We start from the raw sequence: 20,625 nt of genomic DNA, 5'->3' as shown, positions 1-20,625 counted from the left end.
GCAGCCCAGGATGCTGTTGCTGGGAGTTTATCAGTCAGCAGGGACCACGCTGCAGCCTGCCCTGACACTGGAACAGGGATGCGAAAGTCGTAAACAACACAGCTCGACGCCCATGCCCCAAAAAGGCTCTGAACAGAATGAACCTTACAAAATCCAATTACTCAGGCTCTGGCAGGAAAGGAAAGCCTCTCGAAGTTAGAATAAAATTTCTTGGCAGAGAAATAGAGGAAAGGCTGCCAAGATGTCTGTGAGTATCCCAGCGTGTGGTGCGGTGAGGGTGGCACCACAGCAGGAGCCAGGGCTTGGCCTGGAGGTCCGGCCCCGTGGCGGTCACTCGACTCCTCCAAGAGGGTGGCTCTTCCACAGAGACAGTGTCCTACAACTGGACCCAGCACCAGAGGCTCCACGTCTACATTTGTTTTTCATTAATGATGGGAGGTATCACAGTTTCTAGCATGCAGGCCTTTTTAGATCACACCAGATGATCTGCGGGGCTAGGTTACACACTTTTCATGGAAAATTTTGGGCGCCCGTCTGATCATTAGGTTAACCATTCATACTAGTTGGAAATTAATGTCACTGTAATATTGGATTCTTGTAGTCAGAGCCCGGAGCATTTTAAAGCACCACAGTTCTACTTCCCAGTAATTAGAAAATGCCATCGACCAATTGTCAGGCATCACAAGGAGGTCAAGGGCTCTCGCTGATAGATGATCCTGCATGGACTGGGATGGATCTCTGGCTAAGGGTCATATTTACAAATGGAAATGACTGACAGAATTTCTCTGGTGTTAAGCCCCCAGTGACCAGCTCCTGGCAGGCCATAGACCACTCATGGCATCTGCCTATCTATTTTCATAGCCATATGTAGGATTATTAACTCTAGTGAGGCGCATTTAGCAAATACTGTAACCGTGTTATATAACCATGGTGACCTCCACAAGCTATGTAACCTCTCTATGTCTCAGTTACAAAAGAAACTTTTCCTATGTTGGCTGGAAGGGTTAAATTAAACAATGCATATAAAGGGCTTATAAAATTACATGGTCAAAGGAATTACATTCTGATTTTTGAAATTTTTTCAAAGGAAATGTTTAGTTTTAATGCCCAATCTACTGGGTGAAACAAAAGAGATTCCAGGTCTACCTTTCCCTTTCCCAAAAAAAGATTATCAAAAGCAAAACATAGTAGCTTATCCCTTATCCTGATATAAGCAAGCTAATAAAATCTTGTGTACTTCAGGGCAGGTAGTGCCTCCTCATATACATGGTTTAACTGAAGCGTTTCACTGATGTTAGCCCATCAAGAGCCACTTTGGACTTGACCAGTCTTGCTTTAAGGGCTGCTATGCCTGGACCAAATGTGACTCCAGCTAGGAGAACCCAGGCCTTAGAATTTAGGAGCCATTAGGTCAAGATGTCTCCGGTGGTGGGCGGGGCAGCAGAAGGGCAAGGGTTGATGGAGGAGGCGTTCTGCCCACGTGGCCTCTTACCACTGCCTTCCTGGCAGGAGGCAGCCGGGCTATGTGCTGAGAGTCAGGCAGTTTATCCAGACCACAAGGAAGGGTTGCCCTGGAACCCATGCCAGCCAACACCTTCCAAAACAAACATAGCCAGGTTTGAAAAGAGGCAGCCTTGGAGCCTGCCTCAGAGGGTTTCCATGGGCACTTAAAAGCTTGGGTAACTTCTGGTTGAGGGTTTCTTGGAAGCAGCCTGTTGGTGTGGAAGCAGGTGGCCTGCTGCTGTGCTAGCTGTCACTGGAGACAGACAGCATGGTGGTGAGTGTGGCCAGGTGGGGAACCTGGTTCTGCGCCTGTCTCTGTGACCTTGGAATGCTACACAGACCTCTCCACATCTTGGTTACAAAAGCAAGACTTCTTTCATAGGTTGGCTGAAAGGTTAAACTAAGTAATGCACACGAAGTGCTTACAAAAACTATGTGACATTTACAGAATTCTCAGTACATGTTAGCTATTCTTCTCATTATTACTGGAAAGGAAATATAAGGTATTTCACTCCAGAATAAATAGAATAATCGAGGGAGGCAGTGTGGGGTAATGGACTTCAGGTGGAAAGAGGCTGGGAAGAGTGAAGACACCTGGGTTCTGGGTGAACAAGCCAGGAAACCTCCAGGTGGCTGTTCTGAAACCCTAAGACTAGGGTCCTGGTGTTTCTTCCAAAGTGCTGCTGGGGAAACAGCTGCAGGATGTTTCTGGGGCATGGGTGTGGGGGAAGATGCCCTGTACAAAGACATGTGTTTGTTTAAGTGTTAAGTATAGTTTAAAAGTTTTCTTTAAGGATGGCTTGCGTTATCAGAGTTGATGAGGGGGGCACAGAGTGGATTTTCAACCTGGGGCTTTAGAGTGCAGGCCTTCTGGATTGATGTGTATTTGATTACAGACGTTTATTCCTTGGAGTGGCATCCATAGCCTCCCCTGGAAAGATCCCAAATGGATCAGAGCTGGGGGATTTCTGTCCCAAATGCCTGGAAATGAATGGCATATTGGCATATATGGTGGTAGATATAAGTCAAATTTTCTGCACATTTGCTGGTACTTACTCTTTTTCACAAGAACAATTCTCTACTTTCTAGCTTTTGTACTCATGTAGCCTTCAAGACACTCTCCTGTCTAATATTTCCCACACCCTGGGGTTTGGATTGAGACGGCATGGCTGTGGCAGCCACTTTGTGTAAAGTGGCAAATAGGGCACCTTACCGATGGTCTCCATTGTGTCTCTCTCTTCAATCAAAAGCTGAGCCCTGGGAATGTCGATGTGCATTCGCAGGGTTTGCTGCTGCTTGCTTAAGGTATCTGAAGTCCGGGTATTCTTACTGGGAATAAAATGGGGGAATGCATTAACAAATCCAGTTCAGTGTTAACATTCTACCAACATGGACCTGTATACCAACTTAGTTTATTGTCTAAATATACAATACCTTGTGGGGAGGAGAACAGAAAAAGTACATACTATGAAAATGTTTCCTTCGTTCAAATGTTATTTATTAATATTAAATTTCAGCTGGCTGGGGAGTTTCAGAAAATACAAATTGTCAGTAGAGACTGGCTCTACATCTATCAATAGAATCTTTAGAAAGTTCTCATTTCTTGTGTAAATGCTAAATGAAACAAATGAAAAGCAATTAAAAACCAACAGCATTTTCATTTGTCACATATGAGATATTCCAGTGAGGGTGAGGAATAGAGCACCAGATATTCCAAAGATGGTGAGGGAAAAAGCACATGCACCAGCTGTTTGTCGGATGGGAGTTTTACTAATGGATTTGTATTTATATCTGGTGTCATTTTATGTTTGTTCTAGAATCAAATCACAAACCTTGTTAGCTTCCCTGACATTAGTTTTCCTAACTGATAGTACATTTTAGAATAGAAAAAAGAAAAGCAATTACTATCATAATTTAATCTCAAAATTTGTGTTCCAGAAAATTACTCTCAGAGTGAGCTGTTCTCTAAAAGTAAATGAAAATAAGTAGTAAAACTGCATGGTAGAATTGTATTCAGTTATGGCCTGCAGTTAAAAAAAAACTCCACGTTGCACAAAAATCTAAGAAAGTCAATAAAGACCTTAATTAGCAATCCACATTAGAAGGGCGGTTGTTCAGTCTTTACAGAATAATAAGACTTTACTAGATGTTCAAATAGTATTTGCTAAAGCATCCTGTAAGAAGTAACAGTCCCTTGGATAATCCAATCAATGGCATGATCTATGGCATCCATCAGTCCAGCTCAATTGTTGTTAACACTGGTTTTGAGAAAGATTTCCGGAGCCTAGTTAACTCAATAATGGTTTACCTCTGTGTTACTTTCAATGGAGACCGAAATAGGAATACTCATGCTACATTTTAAATGCTTTCCCCTCTAACCAAGCCATTCACCCCAAGTCCCAGGGCTCTGCCTCCACCGATCCTTCCTTGTTAATGAGGACTCATCCATTCTTGAACCAAGTGGTGGACAGAACCTTAATTATCCCAAAGTGAAGTTCACTCAAGTACCCCCTTAGATGTTTGCCTGATGAGATCCATGTATACTCCTCATTTGAGGAAAAGCAAATTATCCCATGAGAAAGACAACCTCTGAAAGGTGCAACATTTCTACTTAGGACTTGATCTTGAACCAGATTTCTTGCTCTGCAGATGAGGAACTGGGTTATGTACCTACATCATGCTAATTATGCAGAGCCCAAATTCAAACGTTTTGTCCTGATTTTTCACATGGTCTCTGTGCTCTTTCAAATTACTTAACTCACTTCTCATGTATTGATTTTTTTAAAAAGAGAGTAACAAAAAAATTCAAATAATCATATAAAATGAAGAGCATTTTGGTTACTTGGGGGTGTGCACTTACGGCATGCTTAGACAAACTATATTTCCACAAAAACATATGGGGAACTACTCCTCTGTGAATATCCCAAAGATCTGTTTAGAAACCTCACTAGAGACTTGAGCTTGTCCTTGCACCAAAAATAGAAGTGTGAGCTAGTTCCTTCTGCTCTTCATGAATAGTTATGAGGCAGTCAGCGGCTGCTCTATTAAATAGCGATGAACACCAAGTGCAGGCTATACTTAAACAACAATAAGGGGTCTGCTACCAGACTGCCACAGGAAGCAGGCTAAATAACGGCTGTGAACCGCCACGACTGGCTGGCATCAAGATTTAGAACATGATTCGACCCTGCGAGCCAGGACGACCAAGGCTGGAGGTAAATTCTTCCTCCTCAGAAGACTATAAGAAAATGGCCCAACAAACCTTGAGATTCAGAAGCTAATTGTTTTTTGTTGTTGTTGTGATTGTTGTTTTTTTTAGAGACAGGGTCTTGCTCTGTCACCCAGGCTGGAGTGCAGAGGTGCAATCACAGTTCACTGCAGTCTTTTTTTTTTTTTTTTTTTTTTTTTTTTTTTTTTTTTGAGACGGAGTCGTGCACTGTTGCCCAGGCTGGAGTGTAGTGGTGCGATCTCGGCTCACTGCAAGCTCTGCCTCCCAAGTTCACACCATTCTCCTGCCTCAGCCTCCTGAGTAGCTGGGACTACAGATGCCTGCTACCACGTCTGGCTTTTTTTTTTTTTTTTTTGTATTTTTAGTAGAGACAGAGTTTCACCCTGCTAGCCAGGATGGTCTCGATCTCCTGACCTTGTGATCAGCCCGCCTTGGCCTCCCAAAGTGCTGGGATTACAGGTGTGAGCCACTGCACTCAGTTGGACTCATAGTTCTTTCTCTTTGCACTTGGCTGCTCCTTTTGTTTAGAACACACTTCCCCTGCTACCCCCAAAACTGCCATAGCTGGCTCCCTCCTTGCAAAGCTCAACTCAGATGCCATCTTTCCAATGGAGCCAGGCTGGCCATGTGATGGGGATGTCTCATGAGTCCTCTCCCCATTCTCTGTTTAATTTTGTCTCCTTGGCACTTATTACTCTCTAGCATATACTTAATTGATTTATCTTATCCATTATCTGCCTCCCTCACTGGAAAATACGCTCCACCAGGGTTTTCTTCACCTGCTCTGTTTCCTGTGTCTCCCTAGGACTTAGAACAGTATATGGCCAAAGTAAGTGCTCAATAAATATCTATTAAGTAAATCCTCACACTGATTTATTTTGAGGGCACAATGTGAGCTGAGTGACTTTGTTTTGAGGCAATAATATCCTTCTCATTCTAAAAGGGTCATTGGATTCCAACTAAGTTATTCCATTACTTAATATTTGCTGTCATTTTTGACAATCTATTGTTACATTTATATTTATCACTCTGTGTTCTGTGAACCTCAAAAATGATAACAATTGGTCATTAGAATGGCAGCAAACCTTAAAAAAGTGATTTGAACAAACCTCATTTGCAACCTGGAAAAAAGAGTCCAAATGTTTTCACTGTGGAAGCAAAAATTGCATCTTTTTGGCATGGCATAGGATCATGCTAAATATATTAGTTATTATTGAGCTATAATCTTCAACCATCCATTTATTTGCCATCTGGTTGTTTGATTAAAATGAGAAGAAGAGGAGAGCAGAGGGGGTTTCACAGGGCAGAGAATTTCCCGGCTTAGCCAATCAATTATTTGCAGCCACTGCCACTCTTCAAAGTCTTAATAGTCCATCATCCTCCCAAATATGACACAGAACACTCCTTAAATGTACAAATGACTATGGGACTGTTAGGAGCATAGCTCATTATAACACTAGGGTAGAGATTTTTTATGTGCACAAAAATACGAACATCAAAAAAGCTAAACTAATTTGACCATTCCATTTGAACCTTTTTCTACTTACACCCAACTCACTCACTAATACTGATTCCTGGACCTTAAACATTATACATGTTAGCTCTCTACAGTATACAGGTTAGCTCTTTAGAGCAAGCACCTCTTAGAAGGCTGTTTCTTTTTTTAAATCTTGCATAAAAATATAAAAGGACAACCTTTCTATCTGGGTGTGAGGGATGCAGTCTCTCTTCCCTGGGGTGATGTGCGTGGGTAAAATAGGTGGGTATCTAGGAGCATGAAGCTCAGCAATGGGTGATGCTGCCATGCCAGAGATCCCTGGGGACCCAGGCTGAGTGGTATGTTCTGCTGTCTCACCTGCCTTCCTGGCCTGGCCCTCAGCTAATCTCCCTGAAATACGCAGATACTTCTTCGTAGAAAATGGTTGAAAAATAAATGTTACATTCACCTAGAACACAGAACATGGAGTGATAAAGCTAGAAACAATGTTGAATATTTTATTTTTATTTTTTAGGTAAGGAAATCAAGACACAAAGTGGTAAAATGACCTGCTAAGATCTGAAAACCAGCTTATGGCCACACGGGGCCTAGAACATAGACTTGTGGTTCATATTCTCACTGTACCAGGCTGCCAGCTCCTTTGACTTCCAGAGACAACAGCAGCACAGACCAGGGGTAGCTGTTCAGTATCCTCTCTGCCAATGGACACGATTTTTCTGGACCCCTTGGGACATGTCCAAAAATGGTTGATCCTAAATTGACCAGTTAGGTAACGAGGTCTTTGTGTGCTTGGCCCATTCACCTGCCAAACTTAGATTGAACAAACCTTTCATGGGTAAAAGCTTTGCTTTTACTTCTAAATTAATCCCATAAAAATCCACCTATTTGAGAAGCTTGAAAATTCTCTTCCTTTTCAATCACTTTGACCATTTGAAGGAAAACCACTGTAACTATCATAAGTGGTTGTGATTACTGGTTTTACTGTTCCTAATTCATCCTGGCAACTGGCAATAGGAAGACCATAATTAATTCCTCCTCTTATCAACAGATGGTCTTGCAACCACAGCACTGCCCTGTTTATAGAGGATGCTTGCTAATGTCTTTCTCAGAGGCTAGGGAGAAGGAGTAGGAATACACTCTAGAACATCAGGAGAAGTGAAAAAGCAATCATCCTAACTGAACAAATGTTGAACATGTCAGAAAATATAGCCTGCAGTTTCACAGCCTCTGGACAAAGGCATGATTTACAGTTTGGAAGTAGATAGGGGAGGGGCCAGGGTAGGTTGTGCAGAGCACAGCTGAGGGGAGGAGAAGCTGTCTGGGGGGCTGCAGGAGTCGTGCTCAGTGTACGAACTGGTGAAGCAGGCCAGGGGTGGGGGCTGCTGTGGTGAGCAAAAGTCACGCCATTCTAAAGGGGCACTGTGCCTACCTCCAGGCACCATTATGACCTCAGCGGTGTCCAGTATGGCCAGGGCATTTTCAAGAGAAATCAGAAAGCCAATTTTTTTTTCTTTTTTTTGAGATGGAGTCTTGCTCTGTCGCCCAGGCTGGAGTGCAGAGGCGTGATCTCGGCTCACTGCAAGCTCCGCCTCCTGGGTTCACACCATTCTCCTGCCTCAGCCTCCCCAGCAGCTGGGACTGCAGGCACCCGCCACCACGCCCAGCTAATTTTTTGTATTTTTAGTAGAGATGGGGTTTCACCCTGTTAGCCAGGATGGTCCCAATCTCCTGACCTCATGATCCGCCCACCTCGGCCTCCCAAAGTGCTGGGATTACAGGCGTGAGCCACCGCGTCCGGCCCAGAAAGCCAAATTTTATATGAAATCTCCTCATTTTAAATGTCATCAACTAATTCATATTTTTAAAGTCTATCTTTGACAATTTCTTTTATTAGGTAGATCAGTTATTACAAGTCAAGTGACTCTGACTTCTTTCTTTTCCATGTTTTATCAGATCTACTCAACACAAGTGCATGTGTTTGGATATATTCCCTGTGACCCATAAATGTCACACAAACAAAGAGCACGAGCTGAAGGCATCTCATGCAATGTCTGTAATCTTCTCCCAGAAGTGTGATGAAGTACCCCTTGTGAAGGAGATACTGTAGAGAGAATTTGCATCTTTGCTTTTCCTCTGAGCTCCAGATTTCTGCTACCAGTTGTCTATTTGATATTTCCTCTGGATGCCTTAAAAATAATCCCAAATTCAACATGACCCAGACAGGTGTTTTCATTCCCATCAACACCTCCTCCCAACCTACCTTCCAAAAAAATCAAAAGTCCATAGCCTGCCTCTATCTTCCTCATCGTGGCAGATGGCACCAACATTCATCAGATCAGTCACAACAAATGCATTTTAGAGTTATCCTTCCCCGGTGACTCAAGCCTGTAATCCCAGCGCTTTGGGAGGCCAAGGCGGGTGAATCACCTGAGGTCAGGAGTTCGAGACCAGCCTGGCCAACATGGTGAAACCCTGTCTCTATTAAAAACACAAAAATTAGCCAGGCATGATGGTAGGTGCCTGTAATCCCAGCTCTTTGGGAGGCTGAGGCAGGAGAATTGCTTGACCCGGGAGCTGGAGGTTGCAGTGAGCCGAGACCACGCCATTGCACTCCAGCCTGAGCAACAAGAGCAAAACTCCATCTCAACAACAACAACAAAAGAGTTATCCTTCATACTATTGTTTTACCTACAACTCACATTGTTTTAAAATACAGTATGGCCAAACAAAATGTCTGCAGGATGGAATCTGTGTGCCAACGGCATTCTACTACTGCCTTCGGTCTTCAAAGATACTAGTGATAGGGAACATGTGAAGTTTTTAAATAACAAAAAAGTACTAATTTTATATGTGTAGATGGAGAAGGAAGTCACAGCCAAATGTGTTGGTGATGGGAGTGGGAAGAGATCCTACCTAGATCCACCCTCTTTCTCTCCCACATAAATCATCCTAAACTGGCAATGTTGAGTTCACCATCGGAGTCCTTGCCATTTTCCCTACTTATTTTCTAGACTCTGATTTTCCTTTTTCACTATTCATTTAATCATTGCAATATGAAAGGCCTAAAATGCAAATATCAGGCTGAGGTAACACATCAGGCAATTAATCCATACGTGTAAATGCTTCATATCAGAGTGTTCCGTTATTTACAGAGTAAAAAGGTGGGACAGCACAAGAAAACTGAACGTTTGAAGAGGGGGACTGGGTGGAAAATAGAGTTTGGGGACGTGAAAGCAACGCGCTTGTCACAGCTTTGCCGATCACAAGCCTGTGGATGTGTGAAAGGAAAACTGTGAAGGATGCATTTCTGTCTTCCACAGTTGTGAACATTCTCGTACTTACTCAATAACCACTCTTCATTCATCCCATCCACGGTTATGAATGAGGCAACTACTGTGCTGACTACTCCTAACATAAGGATGAACTATGAAGGCTATGACTTCCAGGACCAGAATAGACAGTGAATAGACAGTGGTAAGAGGAGCTGATGGGTGCCCTGGTGGAGGGTGTTGATGGAGACCCAGAGCCTTTGAAGAGCATGGGGCACAGCACATTCCTTTTGTGCTTTTCTTTTAACTTGGATGACTCTGTTAGAAAGACGGCTTGACCTCACGAGTAGTAAATTTAGGTGAAGGCAAAACTAAAGCTACTTCCTCTTTATGTGCCTCTGTTCCCCGGCTAATGGAAGCCTTCTATTGGTTGTGTCCAGCCAACAAGACATGTCTACAAATACATCATTTTCATCTACAACTTCAGCGAGGTATTACATACATATTTTGGAATGTATAGGAAATTGCATTCTTTTCTAAAAAGAAAAGATATTATCCATTTCAGACTGCCATTATTAAAAAAGAAAAGAAATTATCAAGGCAAGTTGGAAATTGTTCTTTCAAACACGGTATCTGGGGTCTTGTTCTTACCTCATGAGCATTTCAGCTAAACTCTTTGCATCTGGGGAAAGAAAGTTAACATTAGTACATGGTAAATAACTCATTAACATTCACTTAGGCATTTATGACAAATACTCTACAGTCAGATCACAACAGTCATTTTTAAACACAATCATATACCCAGATTACTACTAATGACCTCGAGTTTTATGGAGTCCTTATTTCTTCTAAATGAGACTTTAAAAATATATCTTATTTTAATTACAAAAAGATCAACATAACTATCCTATGATTATAACATTCTCAGACATCTACTAAATGTTTTATTCCAACCTACAGTAACTTCTAGGAAATCCAATTTTATTTACGGTAGTCAGAAAATTAACATTTTGAAAGTATATCATTTATGGTGAACAAACCCATGCTTTTTGTTATCAAAATATCAGAAGTAAGTGGCATTATTATAGAGCTCTGAGTTCCTCGGGTTGACCAAAGAATTGTATAAATGAAATATAAATGTTCCTGGAAACTTAGATGTTTATTTCGAATTCAGAAATAAAAAAAACTTCATTTTCTTTTTTCTCTGAGGACATTGTTTACCAAGACCTGGTTATCACTCCTGACAGAAGGAATCCTGACTAAAAGTGTAGGAAAAAAAAAATCCAATTTTTTTTGGTGGTGCTATTTTGAAATTCCCGTTTCCCTTAAAATATAATTTATTCTTTTTACACATTTGGTCCTGGCAAAAATGAATGTTTCCTTACTTAGAGCACAAAAACCTTCTTTTCTTTTTTTTTTCATTGCTCTCTAAAAAGTCTTGATGCTAAGTATACTGTTCAATGAACAGAACTTTCCGGAAATGGACTCAACTGACGGTGTGACCAGCTCTGCAGTGAAAGAATACATATGTGGGAGCATTTCCATCTCATGCCTTTGGGGGCTGGCAAACGTGGTCAGTTTCTGCACAGTGAGCAGCATGCTATTTCTGAAAGACGTGGACAGTCACAGAATGACCACGTAGAGGCTGTCCTCGCCATGAGCCAAGCTTAGTTCGTTAAGTCGGCCAGTCCCAATGGTAACCCCAAGGTGGGGCCTGGTTTTGTGCACAGATGGGTTCAGTCTGGGAAATGAAACAGGGCCCATCTACTCCACCCACACAGCAAAGAAAAGAAAGCAAAATAGCATTGGATTTCCCAATTCATGTCTTTATACTTATCTGCAAAGACACAGCAAATATAATGAATTTCCTCTTTCCCCGAATGACTTAACACTTACAAAGTATATATATATATGTGCTTATATATACTTCATGTGTGTGTGTATACATATATATATACGCATACATATAATGCCGCCAGAAACTTGGACTTTTTAGCTCCAGGGAACTACCAAGCAGTGGCTGGTACAATACTCTAAAAAGGGGGAAACAAATTCAAGGAGTAAACATCCCACTTCAGTTCACACTTGGAAGAGTTATCAGCCTCAATTGTCTTCAGAATCAACTGCTCTCCTCATTCTGCCCACCACAATAATTCTCCTTTTCCTATTCTCGGTCAGTCATCAAGCTCTCTCCTATGAGCTGGTCATGGCAATGTACCAAGGAATTGCAGTGTCCAGCAGGGAGAAAAGAGCTCCCTGCAATGACTGCCATACCAACAGCAGACCTCTCTTGGCTGCCACGTGCAGGCATCCTCCCCCAGGCTCAGGTCTTTCACAGGTCTAGATGCCCAAAGCCGTTTGGGTCAACCCTTCCCTAAACCTAACACTGACCCTACCTTAAAGGAGCATGGGATGTGGGGAGTTTTGACATGAACGGGCAGTGTGCTCCATGCAGAGAATTCACATGCATTGGAATTATGAGCCCATTTGAGAAGTAATGACTAGGTCAGTTTGACTGGACAGAGAAATTGCCAGGATGGTGGTCTGGTGTACAGTGTAGACATTAAAGAGCTAAGATGTGACTTTGTATTACTGACCTGAAAGCTTCTACCTGGGCCAAGGGGAGAGAGGAAAAAGAGCAGCAGAGGTGGGTGGTGGATGGGTGTGGGTACTGTGAACTCACGTCCACCGGGCAATCCAGAATGCTCTGAATGGGGAAGTGGGGGCCTGGGACTTATTGAAAGCTTCTTAGTCCTTAGTCCAAGTGAGAGGCTCTGGGCATTGGAGAAGAGAGCAGGGGTTGTGTGGGTAACATTATAATGTGAAGATAGAGGAAATCTGTAAGAATCAGAGGCCTACCAGGTGTATAGTGGGACAAGAAGGAGTTGCAAGGAGTCCAGGAAAAGGGCAAGATTTGGGATACGCAGAGCTAGATGTAGTAACATGAGTGACAGGAATGGTCTAAAACAACATGGAAGCAGCAATTTGGGGAGAGACTCATCTAGTTTCAATATTGGGGGACATTAGGTGAGGCTGTTCAGAGGCAAATTTGGAATCAAGTTTGGAAAGATGCCAGGGCTGAGATGAGGGTCTGGGTGTTTTTCATATCCCCATAGCGAGAGTGCAAAAAGAAGATGGCAGAGTCTCATCTGGGTCACACTTTCATTAAGGGTGAGAAGAGAGTCTGAGACAAGCCAAGAAAAAATTTAAAGTCCCAGATTCACAGAATCTTAAGAGCAATAAAGACTTTTCAGATTGGCCTCCTAATGAATGTTGGAATCCCTTTCACAATGTCTTATACAAACGGGCACATATTCTCTGTCTACATGAATCTAGAGCTGGGGCCACTGCCACTCCAGCATTGGGGTCAGTGCTCCTGCTGCACACCTAGTGTCCTTCCTCTCCTCCCAGTACTCTCCTGCCTTCCAGGTCTGCAGGTCTCTCCCAGTCAGCATGTCCCCAGGGGAACCTTTGTTTCTTCTCTTCTCAGTCCTAATCTCACTTATTAGTCAGCATCATTACTGCTGGTGTGCCCAACACTGATATCCACACTGCAGGAAGGGTGAAGACTTGGAATCCATCTTACTGCATCACACCTGTGCTTTGAAACCTTCAAAAGGACCTTGTTGCAACAGCCCTCATCAACACAGAGAACCACCTTCCATGCTGGTCCAAGCTGTCATCCGGCTCTGCTGCCGCTCACTTGTAACCTCCAACCTCTCTCTGAGTTTCCTGCACTTGCCACTTTCTGCAGAGAGCCCAAGGCTTTGCTAGTGCAAAGCCCTCCATTGTCCCCACCACCCCATGCAGATTCAACTTTCTCCGTGCACCCTCCCATGCCCAGTAGGCAGGGCTGAAGCTTCAGTTCCCTCTGCTTCTCTGAACCTCTGCCTTGTATCTCACACATCTCTTCCCAGCTCATACTGTGCCCACCTGTTTCTGGGTTGTCTTTCTCTTGGCCCCTTTGGGCACAGTCCTGTCCCTGATCCACAGTGAAGCTACACAAAGATTCACTGAGGACACATTTAACTGTGAGAGACATCTTCCTTTTCTCGTGCAGAAATTCCTTGATGTACTTTTAACCTGAAGTCATTTGCAAGCCGTTCAGATATTTCTATGGAGGTGCATTTCCCTTGCTTGGCCTTACCTTTCTCTTTTCTGGGTTACATTCTCTAATTCTCTCAGCCACTCCTCATACGGAATGATTTCTAGGTAATTCCCCACTTGGGACTCTCCTCTTTGAAAGGCCTGAGATTTTTTTATTTCTTTATTAAATGAGGTTGAGAAAGACGCTGGTAATTCTTGATCTTCTAGCACACTAGGGAGAGCACAATGCTCATTATATGTGTTGCAAATGAATTTTTTTTTACAACTTCTATAGAAGACTTCACAATTATTCCTATTAAACTGTATCTTCTTGGTTCCAGCCTTTCAAAATCTCTTAAAATGTGGATTCGTCCCTCTAATTCATTAGCTTCCCCACCAGGATATATGTGGCCTCCAAGACTGGATCAACCTGCCCATGCTTTCAGCAACATCCTGGTGTTCCCTTATTAATCAGCCCTGTCAAAATGCAAATGGAGTTTGTCCCGGCCCCTGGTGGTCCCTTCTATCCCCTGATTGCTCACAAAACATCCTTTCTATAACCTCAACTAACTTATTTCAATCTATAATGTCCAGAATGAATCTACTGTTGTTGAAAACGGGTCCAGGGTATAGATGCTCTTTGACTTATGATTACCTCCTGATGAACCCATCATCAATTGAAAATATAACTAAGTCAAAAATGCATTTAATATGCCTGACCTACCAAACATCAGGGCTTAGCCTAGCCTATGTTCAACATGCTCAGAACACTTACCCTAGGCTACAGGTGGGCAAAACTAGCTAACACAGAGCTTATTTTATAGTAAGGTGTTGAGTATCTCATGTAAAAGTGTTGGATCACATGTCACTAACCCAGACAAAGATCAGAGTTCAAAATATAGTTTCTACTGAATGCGTATCACTTTTGCACTATTGTAAAGTCAAAAACTCCTACGTTGAACCACAGTAAGTCAGGGACCATCTGCATAATCATTTTCTAACACCTCTAATTTGCATTTGATTGTTCAAAGGTTATCCAGAAAGATCTTGGGGTTATGTCTGGAAAAATTTTGTTCAGAACCCTAAAATGTTGTCCTTCAGATCATGGGACTGGAACCCCATGACAGCTTCCCTAAGTTTTTAGTGGTGGTGGAGATCTTTCCCTTCAGTGAAACAGCACAGCATTTATTGTGTCTGCATTAGGCTGCTTAAGCTTTGGAACTTGTGTAATAGTTCTTTGTAAACATTGTCTGCAAAAAGCAACATCTACACCTCCACATAATGGCTAATACACAGTATGTTTTGAAAAAAATAAATCATTTTAAACTATCAGGGCGCTGATTATTTTCATAAGCATCCTGAGTCCCTCCCCTCCCCTCCCTCCTGCCTTCCTTCCTTCCTCCCTTCCTTTCCTTCCTCCCTTCCTTCCTTCCCTTCCTTCCTTCCTTTCCTTCCTTCCTCCCTCCCTTCCTCCCTTCCTTTCCTCCCTTCCTCCCTTCCTTTCCTCCCTTCCTCCCTTCCCTTCCTTCCTCCCTTCCCTTCCTTCCCTTCCTTCCTCCCTTCCCTTCCTTCCTTCCTTTCCTCCCTCCCTCCCTCCCTCTCTCCCTTCCCTTCCTTCCTTCCTTTCCTTCCTCCCTCCCTTCCTTTCCTTCCTTCCTTCCTTCCTTCCTTCCTTCCTTCCTTCCTTCCTTCCTTCCTTTCCTCCCTTCCTCCCTTCCCTTCCTTCCCTTCCTTCCTTTCCTTCCTCCCCTCCTCCCTTCCTTTCCTTCCTCCCTTCCTCCCTTCCTTCCTTTCCTTCCTCCCTTCCTCCCTTCCTTCCTTCCTTCCTTCCTTTCCTTCCTTCCCTTCCTCCCTTCCTTCTTTTTATAATTCCTGGTCCACATTTTCTGATTCAAATAGCATTTCTCCTGGTACACATCAAGCAAAGCAGATGCTGAGCAGCTCTCCTGTCTACCTGCCATCTGTTAATATGAGAACATTGTTCACAGCCATGTTCTTCTTGCACAAACACAGCTAAACAGCCCTTGCATTGCCTGTCACATTTTTTCCCACACATTTCAGATCAATCTGAGATTCAGACTTTGCGACATCTTTTCTAAAGCCCCTTGCCACTCCCACACATCCATCCTTGGCTCTGGGCTCCTCCCTTATCTGTTGGGCTGGGAAATGATGGAGAAATGATAGCAGGATAATCCAGTGATATTAAAATGTGGAACGAAGGCATTTCAAAAGACAACATTTGCTAACACTCTGAATGCTGCAAAGAGGGCTAAAAAATGATGGCTGAAAGGATAATGTGGAGATCAGAGAATAACTGGTCATCTGTCTTCAGGAAAGCAGTTACATTTGGGTGGCAAGTGGAAGGGGACTGTGAGAATTTGGGAGGAATTGAGAGGTAGTGTAGCTGATGACAGAATACTCTCAAGCATTCAGTGGAGAAAAGAATCAGAGAGGCAGTAGGTTGAAGATATGCAAGCTAGAAGGAATATGTATATGTATCTCTCTATATATAATGTATATATATTTAAACCTGCACGTTATGCACATGTACCCTACAACTTAAAGTATAATAATAATCAATAAATTAAAAAAAAATAATAAAAAAAAATAAAAAAATAAAATATAATTAGGGGAAGGGTGAAGGGCAGTGAATATCGAGATACAAAATCAACAGACCAAGTATTTTGATGGGCAAACAAAATTATATAGTAGCTATTGATACTGTGTTAATACATCTTCTAATTCCAGGTATAATTGATAAACCTTTAGAGCTTACTTAATGTTGATGAGAAAACCTGTTTCTTACTTGAATATTCAAAATCCTACAGAAGTTTCAAGGCAAGAGGAGTGGGGTAGGGAGAGTGATCTGAACTCCCTTCTAGCTCTGCCTAGACTCATATGTGATTCTAGATAATTCTATAGCTGGCCTTCAGTTTTCATGTCAGAAAATGGGGCATCATGACTGGATGTGGTAGCCCACGCCTGTAATCCCAGCACTTCGGGAGGCTGAGGCAGGCAGATCACCTCAGGTTGGGAGTTCGAGACCAGCCTGACCAACTTGGAGGAACCCCATCTCTACTAAAAATACAAAATTAGCTGGGCACGGTGGTGCATGCCCATAATCCCAGCTACTCGGGAGGCTGAGGCAGGAGAATTGCTTGAACCTGGGAGGTGGAGACTGTGGTGAGCCAAGATCATACCACTGCACGCCAGCCTGGGCAAAAAAGAGCAAAACTCTGTCTCAGAGAGAAAAAAAAAAAGAAAAGAAAGAAAATGGGGCATCATAATGGGCAGTTCATACTCAACCGTTCTGCACAGCTATTGAAAGACTAAGGCAAGATGGTGTATAGTGAAGTACTATGGAAAAGAAAGAGGAGCGAAACAATGGGAAACATTAGTAGCCTGTGGATTAGGACGTGGTTAGATCGAGTTTTGGGAAATGGCACCTCTGGTTGGATGTGGAGGCTCCCAGCTTGGCCTTGCCCAGTTCCTGTGTTCTGTTTATAGACCACGGCTTGCATCCTGGTGATGTGCCTGGCATGAAGCTGCATATCAACAAGGCAGAGCATGCCACTGCATGGCATGGGAGAGTGCTCACCACGACCCCAGGCATTGCGACTGTGCAAAGCTTGAGAGGCTGAATTGCCTCACATTTTGCACACCCAAATTTTTCTTTAAAAAAGAGAAATTCTGTTTTATAGCCACAAGACTATGTTTTAATGTCTGAAGTTCTAGTTACGTAAACTGGAAGATGCTTAGGTTAATACCTTTACTGGACAGTCACCTGCAGACACCCACAAAAAAACATTTGAGGGTAGCAGATTTTGACCTTATATTACCATCCATCAAAAGCTTTTATTTGTAGCCTCTCCCTCAACAGTCCCTGCCTTTCTGTGGAATTGAAATAGTCTCATAAAGTAGCTATTTTTGCAAGGGCTATAAACCTGCATTATGTTTTTACAAGATCCCAAATAGGACTTCCAATCATCACAATGCTCAGATGAAAGCTGATTTGAAAACTGTGGCAGACATATATTAAAAAAAGAAGGCCATATATACTGATGATCTGAAAAAACTGCATGCACAGATACAGACAAAATAGAACACCCAGGCAAGGCAGAGCTCCAGGGCCCGGCTGAGACCCACAATCCCCTCCCGACTGCCCACTCCCTGGCCCCCTCCACGGGCAGCCCTCAACTCCCCCTCACCCCCGTGCTCTTTGCTTCCCGCTCTCAGATGCAGACAGCCTTTTCCATTCAGTTTGCCATAACGAGTTTGATGTTTTCAAAAAATAATTTCATTAAGAAACCAAGACAGAAAGAAAGAGAGAGAGAGAGAAAGAGAGGAAGAGAAAGAGAAAAAAGGAGAGAGAAAGGGAAAGGAAGGAAAGGAAGTGAAAGGAAGGGAAGGGAAGGGAAAGGAAAGGAAGGGAAAGAAAGAAGGAAAAAGAAAAAGAAAGACAAAGAAAGAAAGAGAGAGAGAGAAAGAAAGAAAGAAAGAAAAAGAAAGAAAGGAAGGAAGGAAGGAAGAAAGAAAGAAAGAGAAAGAAAACACAAAGCACAGAACTAAAGAGTTTCAGGGTACAGGCTTCTAATGCCATCTTAGCCACACTTGGCAATGAAATCTCTAGGGTGCATGTGTGCTACTAATTCATTAACAATGTGGGCTTCCCACATTTAGGGTGGCTTTATGCATTAGTGTTGGGGCATCTACTAAGACTTTGAGTCTGTCTCAAGTCTAAGTGTCACTGGGCTCCTGGATGCACATTCCTGCTTTAGATTAGCAAAGTTCAAGTTACCTTTTGGTTTTCCAAATGAGGGGAGCTTTGGGCTCATTTGCAGAGCAGATAAATGTCCTGTTAGAACTCAGAAAATAACAATGATTCCTCATAACCTACCCCTTAATCTGCCTGCATAGCACCATGAACCCAGATCCTCTTTGGGAACGGTCTTCTAGAATTGATCAGTTTTGTAACAATCCATTTCAAAGTATCTTTAAAATAATAAACACATTTCCATTCAAGAGAAGCAAGACGCTTTGCCACAAAAGCATGGTCAAATGTGACATCCCTCACTGATTTTTATCTTTAGCTTATTTGAAGTCCTGCAGGTTGACCCACGCTAACTGGTGCCGAGTTAGCTTGTGCTTTCTTGCATAAATGCATACCAAAGGAGGAGGCTTTTAGAAAGATTGGAGTTGATTACTTGACATGGGATCACATTTTATAAGGTTGGGGCTGCCTGCATCTCAGGCCCAACCAGTGACTCACTCTATAACCTTGCACTTCAAAGGATCTAGAAGTTGAAGAAAAACCAGGGCACCATTAAAAGCAAAATGCAGCTCCTGAACTCCTGGATAAGGTTATAGATTTTAAAAAAATGTGGGCACTTGCAGGCAATTTAGAGTTTAGGAGGTCGCTATGCTCTAAAATTAGTAAAGTACTCAGGAAGAGAGAATATAGGTTGACTACACTGCTAGAGTCCCATTTTCTTTCTTTCTTTCTAAAATTTTACATAAAATAACATCATATTATATTCATCTAACTAGGTTACTTGTCTATACAGTAAAACATACTCAGCCTATAAACGTTTTTGTAGTTTCTAGCAATTGAAAAATGTGATCAATTTCAACCATATAAAATTGATCTCACCTAATCACTCTAATTCACTGGGGATCCCTATAATAGTTTTCTATAATTCAAATCTCCTTATTTCCATTTCTGATCCTGATAGATGGTTGCTCAGGCAATGCTGACATGTCACTAGAAATGTTGTCCTTACTTTTGACAATCAAAATACTCTGTCTGTAGAGTCTGTAAATAAATATATTTAAACTTATTCTTCCACAGGCACAGAGTCTGTACCTCATGTGGGTTCGCTTGTAATTGGGTGATTCGACTAATGCAATCCGGATATTTAATACATAGGCACCTATTCCTTTAAACTCGGCAGCTGCAATTTCCCTCCATGAGTGAGTTGAAAATACTTTGTATTAGTAACGAACATTTCAGGGCCCTGTAGGGCTAAGAAACAAAGGTCTTTCTGGGGCAAGGCCTGACTTTTCATCGATTCCCCTTTATGACCCTCACCTCTGAGGCTGTCCTTTTATGGCAGTGCTTTGCACAGGTATGGAGATGAGTCTGCCCCTTGCAAGTCTTGACCCACTGCCACTACAATGTCAACTTTTATAGTTCTCAGAGTCTTAGAAATCTCTTCTCTCTCTAGGACCTAGCTAAACTCTTGTGATCAAATAGAAATGGTCGACAAGCAAATGTTACCAATAGTTTAAAAAAAGGTTCCATCTTGCACCTGGTAGATAATCTACAGTGGTTTGTCACATTGAATTTATTGCAGTGTGTCTACATTAAAACTTGCCATTCAGAAGTGGTGTGAAATTGTGTACCCAATCCTTGGCATCCTGACTGCCCTGTCAGATTCTTGATTTGAGAACCTTTGTTAGCCATGTACAAAATGCGGAACTGCAGATACCTCTGTGCCACGGCAAGCTATTTTCTGAACTCCTTTGCTCCTTAACCTCTCTTAGGAATCTTTGCCCCAGCACTTATTTTCTTCCTACTGAAACCTTTGTGTTGGATTTACCTTTTCCCCAGAACAAAGAAAACAAACTGTTTCTGGGGAATGAAAGGCCATGTTCTCTGAGGTGATGGACTGCTCTTTTTACCGAGCCCAACTGCAAAACACTAGTGTCTAGAAGCAGAGAGACCAAGAATTAAAACGCCAGCCCCAGGATGTTTTCTGGAGAGAGCCCTTATACAGCAATAATTAAATCACAAAGAACTACTAAGAATTCAAATACAGGATGTATGGGTCATCATTTCAACCCAAAGGCCTCACTCAGTAAGAGTCCACAGCACCTTTATCTGGAAGCACTCTCAGCGACAGGAAATGCACTGCTGGGGTGCTCAAGTTCAAAGGTAAATAGGAAAAATAAAATCATAGCTGGGAAGGATGGAGAGCGATAGGAGTCAGGGAAAAGAAGACAAGCTGAACTTGGCAGAGGGTGTAGACTGATGAGAAGCA

At 42.6% G+C, this 20,625-nt stretch overlaps 1 protein-coding gene across 1 annotated transcript in view; it reads right to left on the bottom strand.

Annotated features, from left to right (window-relative positions):
- DSCAM (DS cell adhesion molecule) overlaps positions 1–20,625 on the bottom strand; it is an 821,125-nt gene that overhangs the window by 28,873 nt on the left and 771,627 nt on the right. Inside the window, exons 28-29 of the mRNA XM_025379322.1 lie at positions 10,151–10,181; positions 2,717–2,832 (exon numbers count right to left, since the gene is read on the bottom strand). Of these exons, the coding sequence (XP_025235107.1) occupies positions 2,717–2,832; positions 10,151–10,181 (147 nt within the window). The remainder of the gene's footprint in view (positions 1–2,716; positions 2,833–10,150; positions 10,182–20,625) is intronic.

The sequence above is a fragment of the Theropithecus gelada genome, chromosome 3 (genome assembly GCF_003255815.1).
Source record: "Theropithecus gelada isolate Dixy chromosome 3, Tgel_1.0, whole genome shotgun sequence".
Lineage (NCBI taxonomy): Eukaryota > Metazoa > Chordata > Mammalia > Primates > Cercopithecidae > Theropithecus > Theropithecus gelada.
Note: the sequence above shows the minus strand (reverse complement) of the source record. Positions and strands in the feature narration are given on the sequence as shown.